Source organism: Larimichthys crocea, chromosome VIII (assembly GCF_000972845.2).
Source record: "Larimichthys crocea isolate SSNF chromosome VIII, L_crocea_2.0, whole genome shotgun sequence".
In the NCBI taxonomy this organism is placed as follows: domain Eukaryota; kingdom Metazoa; phylum Chordata; class Actinopteri; family Sciaenidae; genus Larimichthys; species Larimichthys crocea.
Genome location: NC_040018.1, coordinates 13,185,169 through 13,201,577, shown reverse-complemented (window position 1 = coordinate 13,201,577; position 16,409 = coordinate 13,185,169). Strand labels below are relative to the sequence as shown.

At 39.3% G+C, this 16,409-nt stretch overlaps 1 protein-coding gene across 9 annotated transcripts in view; it reads left to right on the top strand.

Moving 5' to 3' along the window:
• Positions 1–333: 333 nt before the first annotated feature.
• tead1b (TEA domain family member 1b) overlaps positions 334–16,409 on the top strand; it is a 46,221-nt gene continuing 30,145 nt past the window's right edge. For 4 of the 9 annotated variants that reach the window (XM_019277528.2, XM_010744798.3, XM_027281396.1 and 1 more), the window contains exons 1-3: positions 336–725; positions 1,186–1,337; positions 15,176–15,428. In XM_019277528.2, the coding sequence (XP_019133073.1) occupies positions 15,272–15,428 (157 nt within the window). In that variant the 5' untranslated portion in view covers positions 336–725; positions 1,186–1,337; positions 15,176–15,271. Of the gene's footprint in view, positions 726–1,185; positions 1,338–15,175; positions 15,429–16,409 lie in introns of all 9 variants that reach the window. The other 5 variants (XM_027281395.1, XM_027281394.1, XM_019277526.2 and 2 more) reach the window with 3 other exon arrangements.

Genomic DNA, 16,409 nt, shown 5'->3' with positions numbered 1-16,409 from the left:
AGTTGCAAGCCTTTAATTAGAGTTATGTAAAGCTTTTGATGGGATAGTTGGGTCCTTGAGATGTGGTGACAACAGCTGCGCAGAGGGTGCCCGATTTGATTTTTTTGTCATGGGGCCCAATATTCCTGGCAGCGCCCGTACATGCACTACACATCTGTTTAGATGTTATACTGCCCTCTTCTTCTCTCAGTACATGTATTGACAATAAAGCTGAATCTAATAATAATAATATTTAAAAAAAATCAAAGGTGAGAAATTGAATCTCATACTCACAGATGTGATTAAAGCAGTGTGGATCCAGCTGTGACTTTTCCTATTATACACTAAGCAAACCAACTTTTAAACTGCACCTGGATCGATACTATTACATGTGTGGACTCGTGTGAAGCTGTAAAATCCGAGCGCCCCTGAAGGCGCCGGTTCTCGGGATGTTTCGTACCCTCCCTGCCCCTGCTGCTGCTGCCTGCTGCCCAGGCTGGCTGTCGGGGCTCGGGATGACGCCACCTCTCGCTCCGCCCCGGCGCAAACTCGCTCTTTGCGTTCATTTCATTCCTCTTCTCATTCCGAGCATTCTTCGCATCTCTGTCAGTGCGCGAAGCGATTCACCTACACCTTTCCTGGCTGGCCCAGAAACACCAGAATAACTTGACATAGTATTAAAAATACCCCGTAACATCCCATTACCAAAAGAAAGGGACATTTTTATATGAGATATCAATAACGAGGTAAGTTTCAATGGTAGTTGCAGGTATCCAAACTGGTTGTAGACTTCTGTTCGTGGGGGTTTAGTTGACGTCTTTTGGGAAAAAAAAAATATTAAAAATGTTGGCTTATGTGGGTGTTTACTATTTATTTATCCCATGGCGTGAAGTAGCGTTAGGTCGTCTGTGTCCATCGCTGAGATAGATGGCCGATTCTGGTCGCTGTTGCAACAGGGTGCTCACTTTGAGGCACTGTGGCTTTGACATAGCAGCGAAAATCTTTGACATTTTTCACATTTTTTTGAAAAGAAGCCCGACCATACGCCCCTATAAGAGCCTCAGATGCTTGTTTTTTTCCTGTGTTAGATCAGAAACTCCCAGCGGGATTCAGGATGAACTAAAAAAAAACAACAACACGAATAACATTTTTTTTTTTTGGACAAGATGACGGTTGAAAACGTTGCTGTTTTCCTCTCCTCCGTAGTTGTCGGCTCAGCCGGGAGTTGTTGGGAGATTTCACCGGAGCATTTTCGGACCACCTCGGAAGAAAACACACACAGAGTGGGGGAAGACTTGTTGCTTCAACACGTTTGACGGTGCTTTAAAAAAAAAAAAAAAACGCCCATCGAAGTTTGTGTGAGTAAAATGTTTTTTATTATTATTATTATGTTTGTTACTTCTCCCAACAGCCTCTCTCTCTGTATGTGTGTGTGTGTGTGTGTGTGCTGCTCTCCATGTTGTTACTGTAACTCTAACGAAACTGAACCGGAGGGAAAGGTTAGCCAAAACTCCTTTATTGTTTCGTGTTGCGAGGTGGATTAAAACTACTCTTGTGTCCCAAAACAACCCGTTTGACAAAAATAATGCATTTTTAGTGTTCATTTGGACGCTGTTTATGGTATTAAAATGGCCTAACGTGACAGTGTCTTTAAGCTAAATGTCTCGGTTGTCGTTGAGGAGTTTGAAATATGATGTTTATGAGGCTTTTATTTGGGGTTTCCTTCATTGTCTTCCCTTTCCTTCCTCTACTTTGGGAAATGCCTGCTCAGCTAAAACTCAGCTCCCCTCAACTGTAAGCAGCTGTGTGTGTGTGTGTAGCTCTGTGTGTGTGTGTGTGTGACAAAGTTTTACTCCTTACAATGATTTCATCCTCATAACTTTTTTGAGGACTCTGGGAAAATCACACAGGCTATTATGCAAAGGGAGAGAGAGGGATGAGAAGAAGGCCAAAAGCTTTCATTAGAAACAGTAAAGTTGGCTTAAAAAGTGGGTGTACCAAACACTCAAAGATACCCCCCCTCCTTCTCTTTCTATTTAGTGCCAGACTTTGGTTAGTCTCCTCTCCCCCCACCTCCTTCACACACACACACACACACACACACACACACACACACACACTTTATTGAATATTTGCTGCTTTAATATTGTCAGGTTTGATTTGCTTCAAACAAACAGCCCAGTCAGTTCATCAGGCCACAGTTTACACAACTCAGATATGCCGCTGTGATTCAATCAAGGAGTCTTTATACTTAAAAATATATATATAAGTTTTCATGTAACCTCATTCATTCTCTCCGGTTGTGTCTTTTTAGTATCTCAGTCAGCTGCCTCGTCACACTAAATCTTGACAGCTCTCGGCTTCAACTGTGTTTTAGATTGACTTTCAGGAAAATAATCAGTTGCACTAAATGTAATGAAAGCTGCTGTTTTTTTGTATTGTAATGAGCTTAGCAGAAGAAGTTGCACAAATGAGCAATGCGGTAGAAAGACTCACACTTTAAACGGAGGCTGAACAAAATCCACTTTCTGTCGCTACTGCCACTACTACAACTACAACTGCTACAAGTTTCTGGCTGCGGCACCTACAGCCTCTCTCCTCTTTTTGTTTTTTGGTTATGGCGAGTGCACAACTTCCCTTCTCTGCTTTCCTAGCATAAAATATGCTTTTTCCTTCAGTCAACTGCTGTTAAACATTTCATGTAACTCTGTAGAAAATAGAGACAAAGCAACATGAAATAGACACAACAACATTTTTCATTTAATTACATGAAAGGGCTGTTATAAGTTCCAGGAAACAGTTTGAATGCAGCCAAGCGTAACCCCAGACAAGTCACAGTGTAAATGTGCTGGCTTGGAAGAAAAAAAAAAAAAAAAATTAGGGGTAGAAGTAGATGCTTTGTTTTCAGCTTATGCAACCAGTGGACCTGTTGGATGTAAGCCTGCATAACATTTGTGCAAGAATAGGATGTTGTCTTTGTTTGAGTGAAAGAGACTTTACCTCTGAAACTAGGACTTTCTAAACACCCCCTGCTTTTTTGACAGAGCATAACGCGGCACATTACCGAGCCTGCGTCTTTCTATATATTCTGATTATATTATATTATAATGATCTATACTTTTAGATCATTTGGAATTAGCGACTGACACAATAATACTATATATATATATATATATATATATATATATATATATATGATCGGCTCATGTAAAATCGAAGCAGGTTTTAGTAAATATCTGAATGAGAATGGTATATTGCTACACAGACGATGTGTAACTTTGATGTATTGTTTGTTCAGGTTTTGTTCCTTCACGCTGCCTTGTTGAGGTCTGAGGGCAGGACTACAGAGAATGTAGTCTATCTGTTGTGAAGTGTGGACAGAATAATGTGCTTTTATGAAGCACAGAGTCGACTGTGTTACTTCTTAGGCTTGCTCTTCTTTTCCTCAGCCGTCCATGCTGGATGCTGTTCAAGGATTGTCGACTTTCAATAGGCCGCATTTTGGCCAAACATTTGTGAAATGTCAAATGTGATTTTCTGTTCTACGAGGAAACAAATTGCAAACATCAATTCTTGCTTTTGCTTTCACAAAGCAAAAAGATTTAATTTGTCCTCCCTATGACGTCTTGAGAGCCGGGAATTTCATGCAGTTTTTTGCACACAATAATGACAGAATACAACAATGTTTATTGACATTGGGAGATACACTTACCAGATGTACCATTTAGTTTAGTGTTCGGATGAAGCCTGAAACCCTGCACTGATAAGGATACAGTGATAGTGTCAGAATGAAGGACTCCATACTGTCCCTTTAACCACTCATATTATCATCATTAGCTTAAATTTCAGGATGACCTTTTTGATTGATAACACATCAAGTGTTGCAGTCTGTGTGTGTGAGACTCAGAGCTGACGGCTGGAGAGAAGCACCTGCCTGGTCCGTGCTCCATGCAACAGGTGCCCTCGAGCAGTGATGTGTTTATTTTCTCAGGATTGCGTCTTGTTTAAAAAATGGCACTTTAATTCTGTTAGTATTAGATCGATTATTACTCTGATGTAATCTGATCAAATCATAAATTTGAATGTGAGGTTAAGGCTACATTTATTTTAAGAATTGAATTTCATGTATTTGTTAACAGGTAAATGAAAGTTATCAATGAATCTGACACACTATAATGTATTTTCTCTGCACAGAATACAGTAACTGCATAAGTGAGCAGTCAGTTGTGCTTACTGGTGTTTATTTCTCGTCTTGGGTTGCATCTTTGTTAACACTTAGTTATCAGATCTTTGATGAGATGTTTTCATGTGTCAGGTTATATTGTTACATTTGTTACTGTCAAGAGTTAGAAGCGTTGGTAGTTGTCATTGTTTATGGACAGCATAGCATGTTTGAACTGTAAATGGATGCTAGAAATAAACTAAAAATACAAATGTACGTGCAACAAGGCGTGTTTTCTATTTGTAGTAAGGGCTGGTGAAATTCCTCATGGGAATGTGAACACATTACATGTCCCACATGTTAATTGAAATGATAATACACATTATTATTATTATTATTTTGTTATGAAAATCCTGGGCTAGAAAAAGATCTGTGATCTGTAATTGAATCTGGACACAGAGTCATTAATTGCGTAATTAGATGTGATGTGTGGCAGGGGGTAGAAACACATCAAAACATCAGCGTTCTCCTCGGTCAAAGCACGCTATAAAAAAAAAAGAAAAGAAAAAAAAAAAAGTGGACACTCCTGCAGGCTTCCAGACTGTGTGTGCCCTGAGGTAAACCCTGGTCTAGAAAGGGAATTTTAGAGTATGCACTGCTGCTCAGCAGTTTGAGCAGGGCCCACTGAGGCCAGTGGAGAGTACCACCAAAAAGGAAAAGCTGGCTCAAAGCCACTGACGTCATCTAAGTAAATCTGCTTCAGTACTGCAGCCATAAAATGACTGCCAGCTACCGAATGCACTTTGGCCCTGTCAACCACCTTAGTAAGTGCAACTACAGTTTTTTTTTTCTCCTTGTGAATACTTATTCGAAGAAAGGCAGTGTTTGAGTCTACTGCTATTTTGCAGACTTTGCCTGTTCATTCAAAAGAAGTCATGTTTGAGGCTTTCCACTTCAACATAAAGCACCAAATGATCTAGCTCTTCCTCTGACCCTTTGAAGTCGTACCACTTTAATATTAAAACCTCATAATTTTTACCATATGGAAATCTCAGTCATGTGTGCTGGGGGGAAAAAAAGGCTTTAAGACAGCATAATGCCATAACTGCTCATTACTGACGTGTAGTGCCTCAGAAGTTATTTAGACGCTTAGAACATGTACTTTTTCCCTTCCTATTCTTATTTGAATAAAAAGACAAATAAACGAGCTGCCTCATGATCACACACAGACGAAAAGCAATATGCACTCCATGAATCATTAGATGAGTCAGTTTCTGAAACCACTATAAACATTTTGAGTTCTTAACCACAATGAAAGCAGGAAATCTCAGCTCCAACAACTTCCTTTTTCAGTGCTGGCCATAGTAGCGGTAGTGGTGTTCAGCTTCTCACTAGTGAAAGGAAACCCGTGGAACAAAGGCACACAGTCACTTCATTTACTGAAACTGTGTAATTTGTGGCTTGTATTCAAATGTGGGTTATTCAGTCTCTCTGGCACCGTATTCCCCAGTCGTTGCTTGTAATAAATTCCCACAAGACCTTTCATCAATGGTCGCTGTATTGTTATCATGGCTGACACAGATCAGGCAGGCTCTCTCTGCCCTGAAGGTGCCCTGGATTCAGTGGAGGCACAGATAGACTGGAGGGTAAGCTCCCAACATTAATATGCAGGCTGTGCCCGGTTAATTAGTTTGGAATCCGTTTCGGGACACAGCAACGGAGAGCTGTATTGTCCAAGTTTAGTCGGTTTAATAGACCCAGATAGTGGACGTTTTCTACAAGGAGTCTTGTTGGTTTCTAATTAGATCATTAACACAGGTTAGCTGTGCTGTCAACAAACAACACATCTTGGACTCTACCATTTTTTTCTTTAGAGATTATGTTTAAAGATAACTTACCGATATACGATATTTTTCTTATTGTCAATAAAAACATGAAAAATTTGTCATATGTCCTTCTATTTGTAGTTTGTGACTTCCTGTCTGTGGCACTCACTGGGTGCCATTTTCAGTATTGAATTAAAGGTGGGCTCATTCATACTGGAGAAAGATCGTTGAATCGAACGTTGAATCCCACTATCACGTCAAATACCAACGTTAATGGGAAACAAAGTGTCACGGAGCAAACCACACAACTCAGCATGCTCATGTTCATGTTCAACATGTTCATGCTTTCCTGTCTTTAAATATCGACGCTTTGGATTGGTTCTTTGATTCAAGACAGTTGATAATTGAGTCTCATTCGTAGCACAAAGGCCACCTGTCGTATTATGTAGCTTGCTTTGAGCCACCGTGTTTCCCATTTACATCGGTATTTGATGACCTTGGTATGAGACTCAACAATCAACTTCCTTTTATGACTACCACACCTTTAATGCACCTTTAGTGCTCTTGTGAGTATCTAAGGCAGGAAGATGGTGTTTGCAAGATAGGCTCAAATGTTTTAAATAGTTTACTAACAGCAATGGAGCTCTATGGCACAGCTACATCCGGCTTTGGCTACACAGGTAACACTTGTTAGTACGATCAGTTCATTATTGGTTTTAGTCTTTAAATACTTTTAGTTGACAATAATGAAAAGAATATCGCCAAATGTATTCTTTAAAAACAGTTAATGGTATTTTCATGTTTGCAGTTTGAAACTACCAAATGTTTAGATGCGTTACAAATCAAGGTGACTGGCTTTTCGACTATTTGGATCAAATATTTAACATGAGTTAGGGTTAGGGTTATGGGTTCAGTCTTCAGTGTTGGCTACAATGAAGACTGCACATAGCATCTAGTATAGTAAGTATAGTGTAGTAAGCAAGTATAGTGTCTAACTAAAAATATCAGCCTCGGATCTTTATTTCTCATTACCCACCGAATGTACCAAAAATTCCAATTAGAGATGGTTTTCTTCTAAGTGCACTGATCTCAAAATAGATTTTTCTTTTGGATAAACCAGGAAAAGTCATTGTTACATTTTTGGTACTTTTGTGGGATCATTCCCACAAAAGTGGGCTCCCACAAGGAGAACCTTTGTCTGCTGGAAAAAGGAAAAATAAGACATTTTGCCAAATTCATTTCTTTTTGCTCTGTTAAATGAAAGATTTTTGATCTAGAATATGAGTAAGTCAAAGTTTTTTAAAAGCTGTCTGAACGTCTTTCAATGCCAAACTAGCATTTAGTATGAAGTATTTTGAAACCCTACATGGTGAAAAAGGTGAAAAGACAAACAACGCCCCATGAAATTCTTTTATGACTTATGAATTATCACGCTGTTTTCAGACATTTATTAATTTCCTGAGAATTTAGTGTTAACATTCTTAGTACATTTCCCATTATTTAAAATACTTACATTGTTAAAAAGTTTAAATGGTCAAGATTTATGATTTTTGACAATTCAAGAGCTTTAACTAGACAATATGTTGGTATAGCATCAAATGAATAATAATGCCTTATAAATATATAAATATATTCCTAAAACACCCACTATCCTCCTCAAAGTAAAGTCACATTACACTGTACACATTTGCTAAAGAAGATATTTGATTTAGTCAATTTCACCTGGCTGCACAGCAGCTCTTTTAAAAGGCTGTTTTATTTATTACAGATGAATCCAGTGTTATATGCGAAAGTTGCCAAGAGGAAAAAAAAAAGAGAAGGCTAGATGGATGTGAAAAAACAAGAGAGAAAGAAGTGTGTATATATAAATAAATATATATAAATATATATGATAGATAGAGAAGAAGAAGAAAAGAGATGAAAGTCAGTGTGAATTGGCAGAGCCAAATGCAAATGGTGGCCTTCATGCTCATCACTGTGATTTGTTTTTTCATGCCCATCCGCACGCGTCCTGAATGAGCCAGCGACCAGCCCTCGGCCTGCTCTGCTCTCATAACTGTCAGGAGATCCTTTATCTGACGGACCTTTATTTACAGCTTTAATTTCCTGAGCTTTATGTGTTCCGCTCACACTCCACACCACTGTGACATGGGTGTACGCTGTCTGGAATGCACTGCAAATTTTTTGATAGGCAAATATCTTCTATTCTTTCATTACATTTCATGTTTGAATTGGAAATTGTATTTTTTATATGTATATATTTTGGTATTACTGGCATGACAGGGATGCACCCCCAGAAGAAGATTATTTTTGTGTCTCTTCACATTCACAGTCAATTTTCCCTCTGTTATTCAGAGTGGCAGACCTTTAGCTATGCCTCTCTTCTGGGCTGCAGACGTATCTGATGTTGTTCAGGTCATGTTGTTGCTACCTGTTTCTCAGTCTGAGGCAGGTAGAGAGGGCTGCTTTGACAGAACCTGTAAATCAATCCTATTCTCTGGCAAACAAAGATTGATCCCACAGTGGCCTGATGGTTGCTGGGCGGTGGGATCCAGGCTTCAGATTTGAGTGGGATGATATCAGACAGATTCACGGCACCTAAGCCTGCCGGTTCAAAGAGGCATGAAATAAACACAAGGCCATTGCCAATAACAGAGGCAGCGCGAGTAAGCTTTCTGGGCTCTCCAGTGGACCTTCGGAAATTGGTATTGAAAACCTTGTTTATTCATTCATCTGTACTCCAGATCTGTAGATTTATTCATGAAACCTAAAGAAAAATCCAATACAGAATCAATAGTTTTGTTCTGACATTCTTTCGTAGTTTAGTGACATACTGTAATCTGTTTGGAAATGTTTTTAACATTAATTTTTGTGGTAATTAAAATTCCCTCTACTACTCACCCCATTTTCTTTTCTTAAATGAAATTGCAGTATGTGCTTCAAAAATGTGTCTTTTTTAATTAAAGGCTAGGACTCATTGCCGCACCTGTTGATGTTGATTTTGATTTATTTTAAACGGAGGCCACATGCCTGCACTTTATTCTGAGTGGTTAGGCTCTCTACATAAAGTACATTCAAAGAGCACTTCCATAGATTTTCGTCTTCATTGTATTTTGCATGTTCTCAAAGATGTGCTGTCAAAGGCTTCATTCCGTAAACATGCTTTTCATAAGGTAATTAATTTGTTTTAATGACAAAAACTAAATGGAATTCTAGTAATGCCTGTCATTGTAAATATTCATAGTAGGTTACGTGTGGCTCAAATTGGAATACTTTTGACATCGCTGTTATAATTATGCAAAGGCCAGGATATGTCTTTACAACATGCTGAAAATGTTGAGTTTTGAAATCACATGGTAATTATAGTTTTACACACTGTGGCCTTAACTACTGTGGGCCATTATGGGGTGCACAAAAGTCATTCACAGAATCATTATTGCACCCTCTGAGATAACGGCACAAAAGAACTCCACATGGAAAATTACATTTGAGACCTCTCATCTGCTGTTTCATTACCTTGCTCTGTCTGATGGGTGAAATGGGTTCTCTTAATTTAAGGAGCTGGATTCCAGCTTGGTGAGTGGTTTATGTAATCTCACGGTAAGTGTAATTTCCCATAATGCCATGTCACAGCTACTACTCTGCTTAGCTACCACATTCACTTACTGCGTCGCAGGCCATCTCCACCCCGCATCTTACAAATAAGACCATTTCTATGGTGTACACCTTGCAAAGACAGAACTATGCAATTATCTGTAAGCCACAAGTGTTTCTATGGGTGACATTCATTCATTCATTCATTCACCTTCTTTTGATGGACATAATTAGTCCACAGATTCTGCGGCACTAAGAGACACCTCTGCTTGGTTATTCACATGTTGCACACACCAAAAGCATTCAGTTGATGTCACTGGATGCAAAGAAACATATCTATTGAGTATAAGGATGACTTTTATTTTTTTATTTCAGTGTTGTTTAAGGAGTCAAGAAAGGTCAGCAACCCCCCCCAGCTTCATTTGACCCAAGAGGATATACTGTAGTTAAAGATTTAATAGATCAATATATAGGTTGATTTTCTGTTTACTGATTCTGGTATGCAAAAGAAAAAGTATGTACACACTATTTACTGTACACACATGAATAACCCTACCCCACATCCTTTTCCTCTTTCAAAGCAAACACTCATTTCCTCCTTCATTATTCAACCACATCCCACATTATCTTGGTAATAATTTGACACTTAAACATCAGCGTAGTTTTGACAGTGCAGCTTTGAGGTTGAAGTTGAATTAATGGAAAAAATGATGGGATGATAGTTATTCCATACATCATCCAAACAATGACATATCTTGGACCTACAAATAAGAACTAGTTATCACATGTTGCTTTACATAGCCTTTTGTAGGAACCCATAAATCCCTTATATCTTGTTTTTTAGGGGTGTCACAGTGTTAATTTTCTATCAAAAATTGATCAGCTTAAGTTTGAGTATTGTAATCAAAAGCAGGATTTACAATTCTCCCAGTACCCCACTTTTTGCAGGTGAGCTGTATCCTTCTACCATCCAGTTACTCGTCTTTTGTTTTTTTGTTCCCAGTTGTAAGACACACGTCACTGACCATATGGCCTACTTGTGGTACAATCCCAAAAAGGTTGCTGATTATATCGCACACACCATGTAGCTTATCTTTTCAAAGAAGAATTTGAAAATGTAAATGAGGGCAAGTAATGCATAAATCCTTCACTAAATTATTTATGGATGGTAAATTGTTGCATTAGTCTGCACACGTTTTACGTATGTCATAAATTCATTCATGTTGTAAATGATTGTTTGCACATTTACCATCTGTTATTTGCCACTGACCTAAAGCTGAATTATGTTTCAGTTCAAACAGTGTTAGCATTGATAGCACTTTATGAATTTGTTGTTCAAAGTATGTGTAAAAAAGCATCAGGGAGAAGGACAGTTGACCATATTTGAATTTAAGATAAGAAGTATTACTCAGATGACATGATATATCATACACAAATCTAACAATTGTTGCTTTAAAGAGAGAAGGGTGGAAGTTGAAAGTCTCCAGTTTCTCCAGTGTTGCCAGGTTTGTTGTGCTATTTGTTTTGGTTGACTGGATTTCATTTTCCCTCAGATAATAATCAGCATCCCGAAGACACATTTGATCTCATATTAGCGAAAAGTCCTCTGGAGAAACATTGTTTATGGGGTCATATTTGTAGATGAGACGCATTAATGTTTATCTGAGCTGAGTGATTTGAGACATGCTGAGCGATCTAGCTACTTCAAGATTCTTGACATTTGTTCTTCCATCTCTAGACGCTCCACAACACATCTTCATGTAGGGGTGGGACAAACAATCAATAAGTCAATACACAGTGTTTCCATCATAATTTAGGGGAGCGCATTAGTCAACAATAGTTATTTGATATTGGTTCTTACATCAGGGACTTATAGGTTGGTAGTAGGTGGAGTTAAGGTTTAATAATTCATTGCATTTTACTGTAACAGTATTCATGTCCTCGTGTGGCGTTGGAGGAAGGCACCTGCAGAGGGAGGGAAACATCAGTGTGTGAAAATCAATCTCAAGTGATGGACAGAGCCACAAAGTCACTGAGACTGCTCACCATCTCACTCGAACACTTTTAACATATTGTAACAAAACGGAGAACAGTGTTTATAGAAAAAATCCATATTATTAATAAGAGGTTAAGAAGGACACGTAGAAATGTTCGCTAGCTTATGGATAAAAGACCAGATTTAATTTAACTGTAATATTTGTTTTGCCTTGGCTTGGTGTTTTTAAAATGTGTTAAAGAATGTACTTCTAGCCTAGACATCTTTGTTCAATCAGGTTTTATTGAAATGTAAAAAAATCTAGCAGCAACTAGAGAAAAAACTCTCCAAAGTCACAGTATGCTTAACATTATTTCATCTTTTGCAAATAACAATATGATACAGTCTTTGGACTTGATGAGGAAAGAAACAAATATTTTCTTCAGAGCCCCATCTCGCTGTGGAAATATAAGCTGGAAGTGATTATGAGCACAGTTCATCATTTGGTTGGGATGAGAGGAGCACATCTAGAAAGAGTCCCAGCCTTTTAGTGGTTGAAATGGGAATTTTTTTCCCCTCCCTCATCAGTTTGTGAGTTCGTTCTGCAGTGTCAGCAGTCCGCACACAAAAACGGAATTCAGTAAAAGCTCTCTGCTCTCTGGGAGTTTTTTTTTCCCCCAACAGCTTGCTCCCATCCCCCCCTTTCCCCCTCATGAACTGACATGCTGGAAGAAACATATGCTACTATTCCCACTTCCTGACAGCTTGTGCTGCTTGAATAGGATCTTGCTCAGGGAGGAAGTAGTTGTCTGGAAAGAGGGAAGAGATTAAAAAAGACAGAATCCTCTGTGAATTGTTAGTAAACTATAAAAATGAAAACGTATGAAAAGTATTTCTCATCACGAATTAAGGGTAAAGACAGTTTGATAGTTGACAAACTCTTTCTCTAAATTAAAGGTCCAATCTGTTTCATTCTTGAACTAGACTGGAGATAAAGTTGCTATAACATACAGTAGACACGTTGGTGCGTGTTTGATTGCATGTTAACAATACCGGAGGTCAGTGTGGCCTAGTGTGGCAGACTCACCTGACACATTGTCCTCCGGCAGTGTGTACAGATTAATTCAGCCACATAACTATTGTGCACCCAGAAATGTTTGACAGGGCTTACAGCCTCATCATGTACTTACTGTGTTTTGGTTAAAACAAATAACACTTGACACCAATAATGCTACAGTGAGTGAAGCTGATACACTATAGACTGCTGAGAAATGCAGCTGAAATATTAATAATAATCACAAGGATAATAATTTAAAAAAGATGTACACAGGAGTCAGACAATTTAGGCCTTTAAAAATAAGTAGTAACATCTTAAAATCAATTTTAAAAATTCACAGGTAAGAGCCGCAAAAAATTGTGTAATGTGGTCTCTTCTCTTAGTACACCTTAGGAGTCTGCAGATGAAAGGAATGACCTAATCTTGGTTAGCTGTCTAAGTTGAGCAAAGCAGATCTGCACCACTTTAGTCATCTGGACATCGAAGGACAACCCTAATCAAAAATGAGCCCAAGGTTGCAGACCTCTTTACTAGAACTATATTAGATTGGGTACCTTGACAAGAGGAGAAATGATTAATGCTGCTAGTGCTCAGGCCATACGGGGTAGTTATGGGGAGTCATTCAACTGCAGGAAATATTTGAACATGTATCTTTTATTTCAGCGAGGCAGCACATGATGTATCTGTGGTACCAAGCTTTTTACTTACATAAAATTGGGTGTCGTCTACGTAGTGGTGAAATGAGTATAGTAGTCAAATGATAGCTATAGTATATCAACTCATTGATGCCTTATGCACTTGTTGCTCATCCTGTTCTCTCTGAGTATGGTCGGAGAACCTGCCTTTACAGATCACGTGCCTTCATTGTATCTTTCCGTGCTTCTGTGTTCAGTTGTTGTGCCTTTTTTAACTGCATGCATAAATTATTTATTTACCCCATAATTGGGACAGTTTTGTCTTACATGCTTTGAGTGAACTGTGTCCTTTTTTCCTTGTGTGAACAAATTAAAGGTGCCAATCAGATGAGGATCTGGCAAGTTTAGGGAAAGCTTTTACATTCATTCTAATATTCTAATGCATGAGCTAGTGTAGACTGTATGTGTGGATCATACTTACAGACAAAAGTGAGCACATGAACACACACTTGCGGACTTACCAAATAAACAATAAACAGAACCGTGTGCACATAACTGCCGCGTCTGTTTTTGGGCCTTATCCACCACTCTGCTATTCAAATCATAGTATAAACTAAACATAATGAAGGTTTTCACTGAACATCTCAAAATAGATTAATTATTTCTTATGTAATTTAAACAACATAATAAACTCTTTCAGAGTGTCTTGAAATCCTTGGTCGAACTCTGTGGCTGCTACTGCCACTATGTGCAGAATGCTTTCCATTCATGAAGGCCACACAGTGTACACTGACCGCAACACTGCTGAATCTCATTTTACAGCGCACATGCTTTCTGCTGCCCAGTAAAATGCCATGATGAGTCACATCTGTACATTCATGAAGTCGTAGTGCGTAATAGTCATTCCCTATAATGTGTGGGATAGTCCGGTGTTTTATGTTACTGGACATGCAACGAATTCTGCTCGATTACATGACATCACCGCAATATGATGCAGTTTATTATCTGCAGATTTGCCCAGGAGCTTGTTGGTCTTATCAATAGCTGCTGGCAGGATGAGACTTTCTCCAGCTGTGCAAGCAGCTTGGTAAGATGCACAGTGGGGGGACTGGTTCTTGGATTGTGCCATAGTCTGTAAACAGTACTTTTCATGCAGTGCCTGCAGGTCAGCCTTTTTTTTTCCTTCTTACTTTCTGGAACCATGTGACTGCTTTCTATATGTCTTTATGGTCTGATGGCTGTGGCTCACCTGTGACGTGAGCTCTAAGGATGAGCTTTTTCATTTATGCAGCATAGACTTACTAAGCATAAATGTATTTTCGAAGAAATATCTTGCTACACAATGACAGAGTGACGGAAATTTGCACCTGGAACCCAACTTCAACCACAGTATGGGACTAAATGCCTTTGCTCAAGGGGACCCCAGCAGTGGAGTTAATGAGGGAGTGTCAGATACTTATCCTCCTCCATTTCCACACAGATTTATCACTCCAGGAATCAAACTAGTAACTAATGAGGTATGTGTTATAACTTGTAAAATATATGAAGCACAGCTCAGCTGAATGAGGGAAGAATTAATTTTCTAAATACAAAGCTTGAGCCAAAGAAGGCTATACACATTATCCAGCAGACTGCCTTGTAATTGTGGACTTAGAGTCATGGGATACTTTTTGCATGTAGCTGATCTCTAAACAATGCTCTGTGTCCTGTGATTTAATAAGAAGGAAGTTCCACGAGTCCATTAAAATGTTCAATTGTTTATACCCATAACATTGTAAATCAAGTCAACAACAGTATTGGTAATGCCCAAGCTTGTTTGGCTACTTCTGCTCCATATTGTGCTCTCAACTAACACTGTGTATTGTTTAGCTTTTTTGGAAGCAGTTGTCTGCTGCTCTGTTGTAGAGAGTGACCATTTTGTTTTGTTTATTTATTTGGGAATTCCAGGTCTCTCCCTAGTCTGCTCCAGGCTTCTGCTTGGAGAGCCCAACCGCCACGATTGATCCCAGCAGCTGGAGTGGCAGCGAGAGCCCTGCCGAGGACATGGAGCGGATGAGCGACTCGGCAGACAAGCCTGTAGACAATGATGCAGAGGGGGTGTGGAGCCCTGATATTGAACAGAGCTTCCAGGAGGCCCTGGCCATCTATCCTCCTTGTGGACGCAGGAAGATCATCCTCTCTGATGAGGGAAAGATGTATGGTGAGTACAGATGCAGGAGCTGCAATTGCATATTTTTCTAATAGGTGAAAAATGAAGGAGCTTAAAGAAATAGTTTGGGGAATATGCTCATGTGTTTTTTTTTAATCTAGCTTGCGGCTAGGTGAGAATATCGGTACCACTCTCATGTCTGTAGCTTAGCTTAGCATAAAGACTTGAAGCAGGGGAAAAGAGTTTGTCTGGAGGTAACATAATCCACCTGTGAGGACCCGCAGAGCTGGCTAATTAACATGTTATATCTGGTTTGTTTAATTCACACACAAAAAAAGCATAAATGACAAGTTGTGGTTTTACAGAGCGTTGAGTGTGGAACTATTTCATGGCCTCCAGGAAATAACTGTGTCTAGCCAAGAAATAGGCTGACACATAAACACCCCTTAAGACCTGTCGTGTTTGTATGAACTCACAACTGGCTGTAGTTTCATATTTATTGATCTTTTCATTTAAATTGACGCATGAATAAGCGTACAAAATGACAAAGTATTCCTTTTAAAAAAGGAAAAAATGCAAGGCTCTGCTGAGTAATCTAATATTATAATACTGTCTTTCTCAAATGTATCAGTGATGTGCTCTGTGCCGGTGACCATACAGCCACTACTCTGGTTCACAAAAGTGCAAGTTTATAAGTAAAGCAGCATGAACTATTAGTCAGTAGCAGATGGTACTGCGGCTGCCACCAGCTGTGCCCCCTCTCTCCTCCCTCCATTTCCCCCCCATTCCTGGCTGGGTGATGTCATGGAAAGAGGGAATATTTTCTCTCTGTGGTGTTGGACCGTCTCATAGCCTGTCAGTGTCAAGTGAAAGCAGAAAGCCCCTCAGTGCATTCGCTTGCAGCTGTCATGTGACCCCTCCGGCCAAACAAAATGTAAATTCTAGGAGTTGCAGTGAAACCCCTCAGCTGCCACTACAAAGATGTGGGCTCAGACAACAGGACCCTCCCTGCTGTCTCTTCCTCCAATTCCC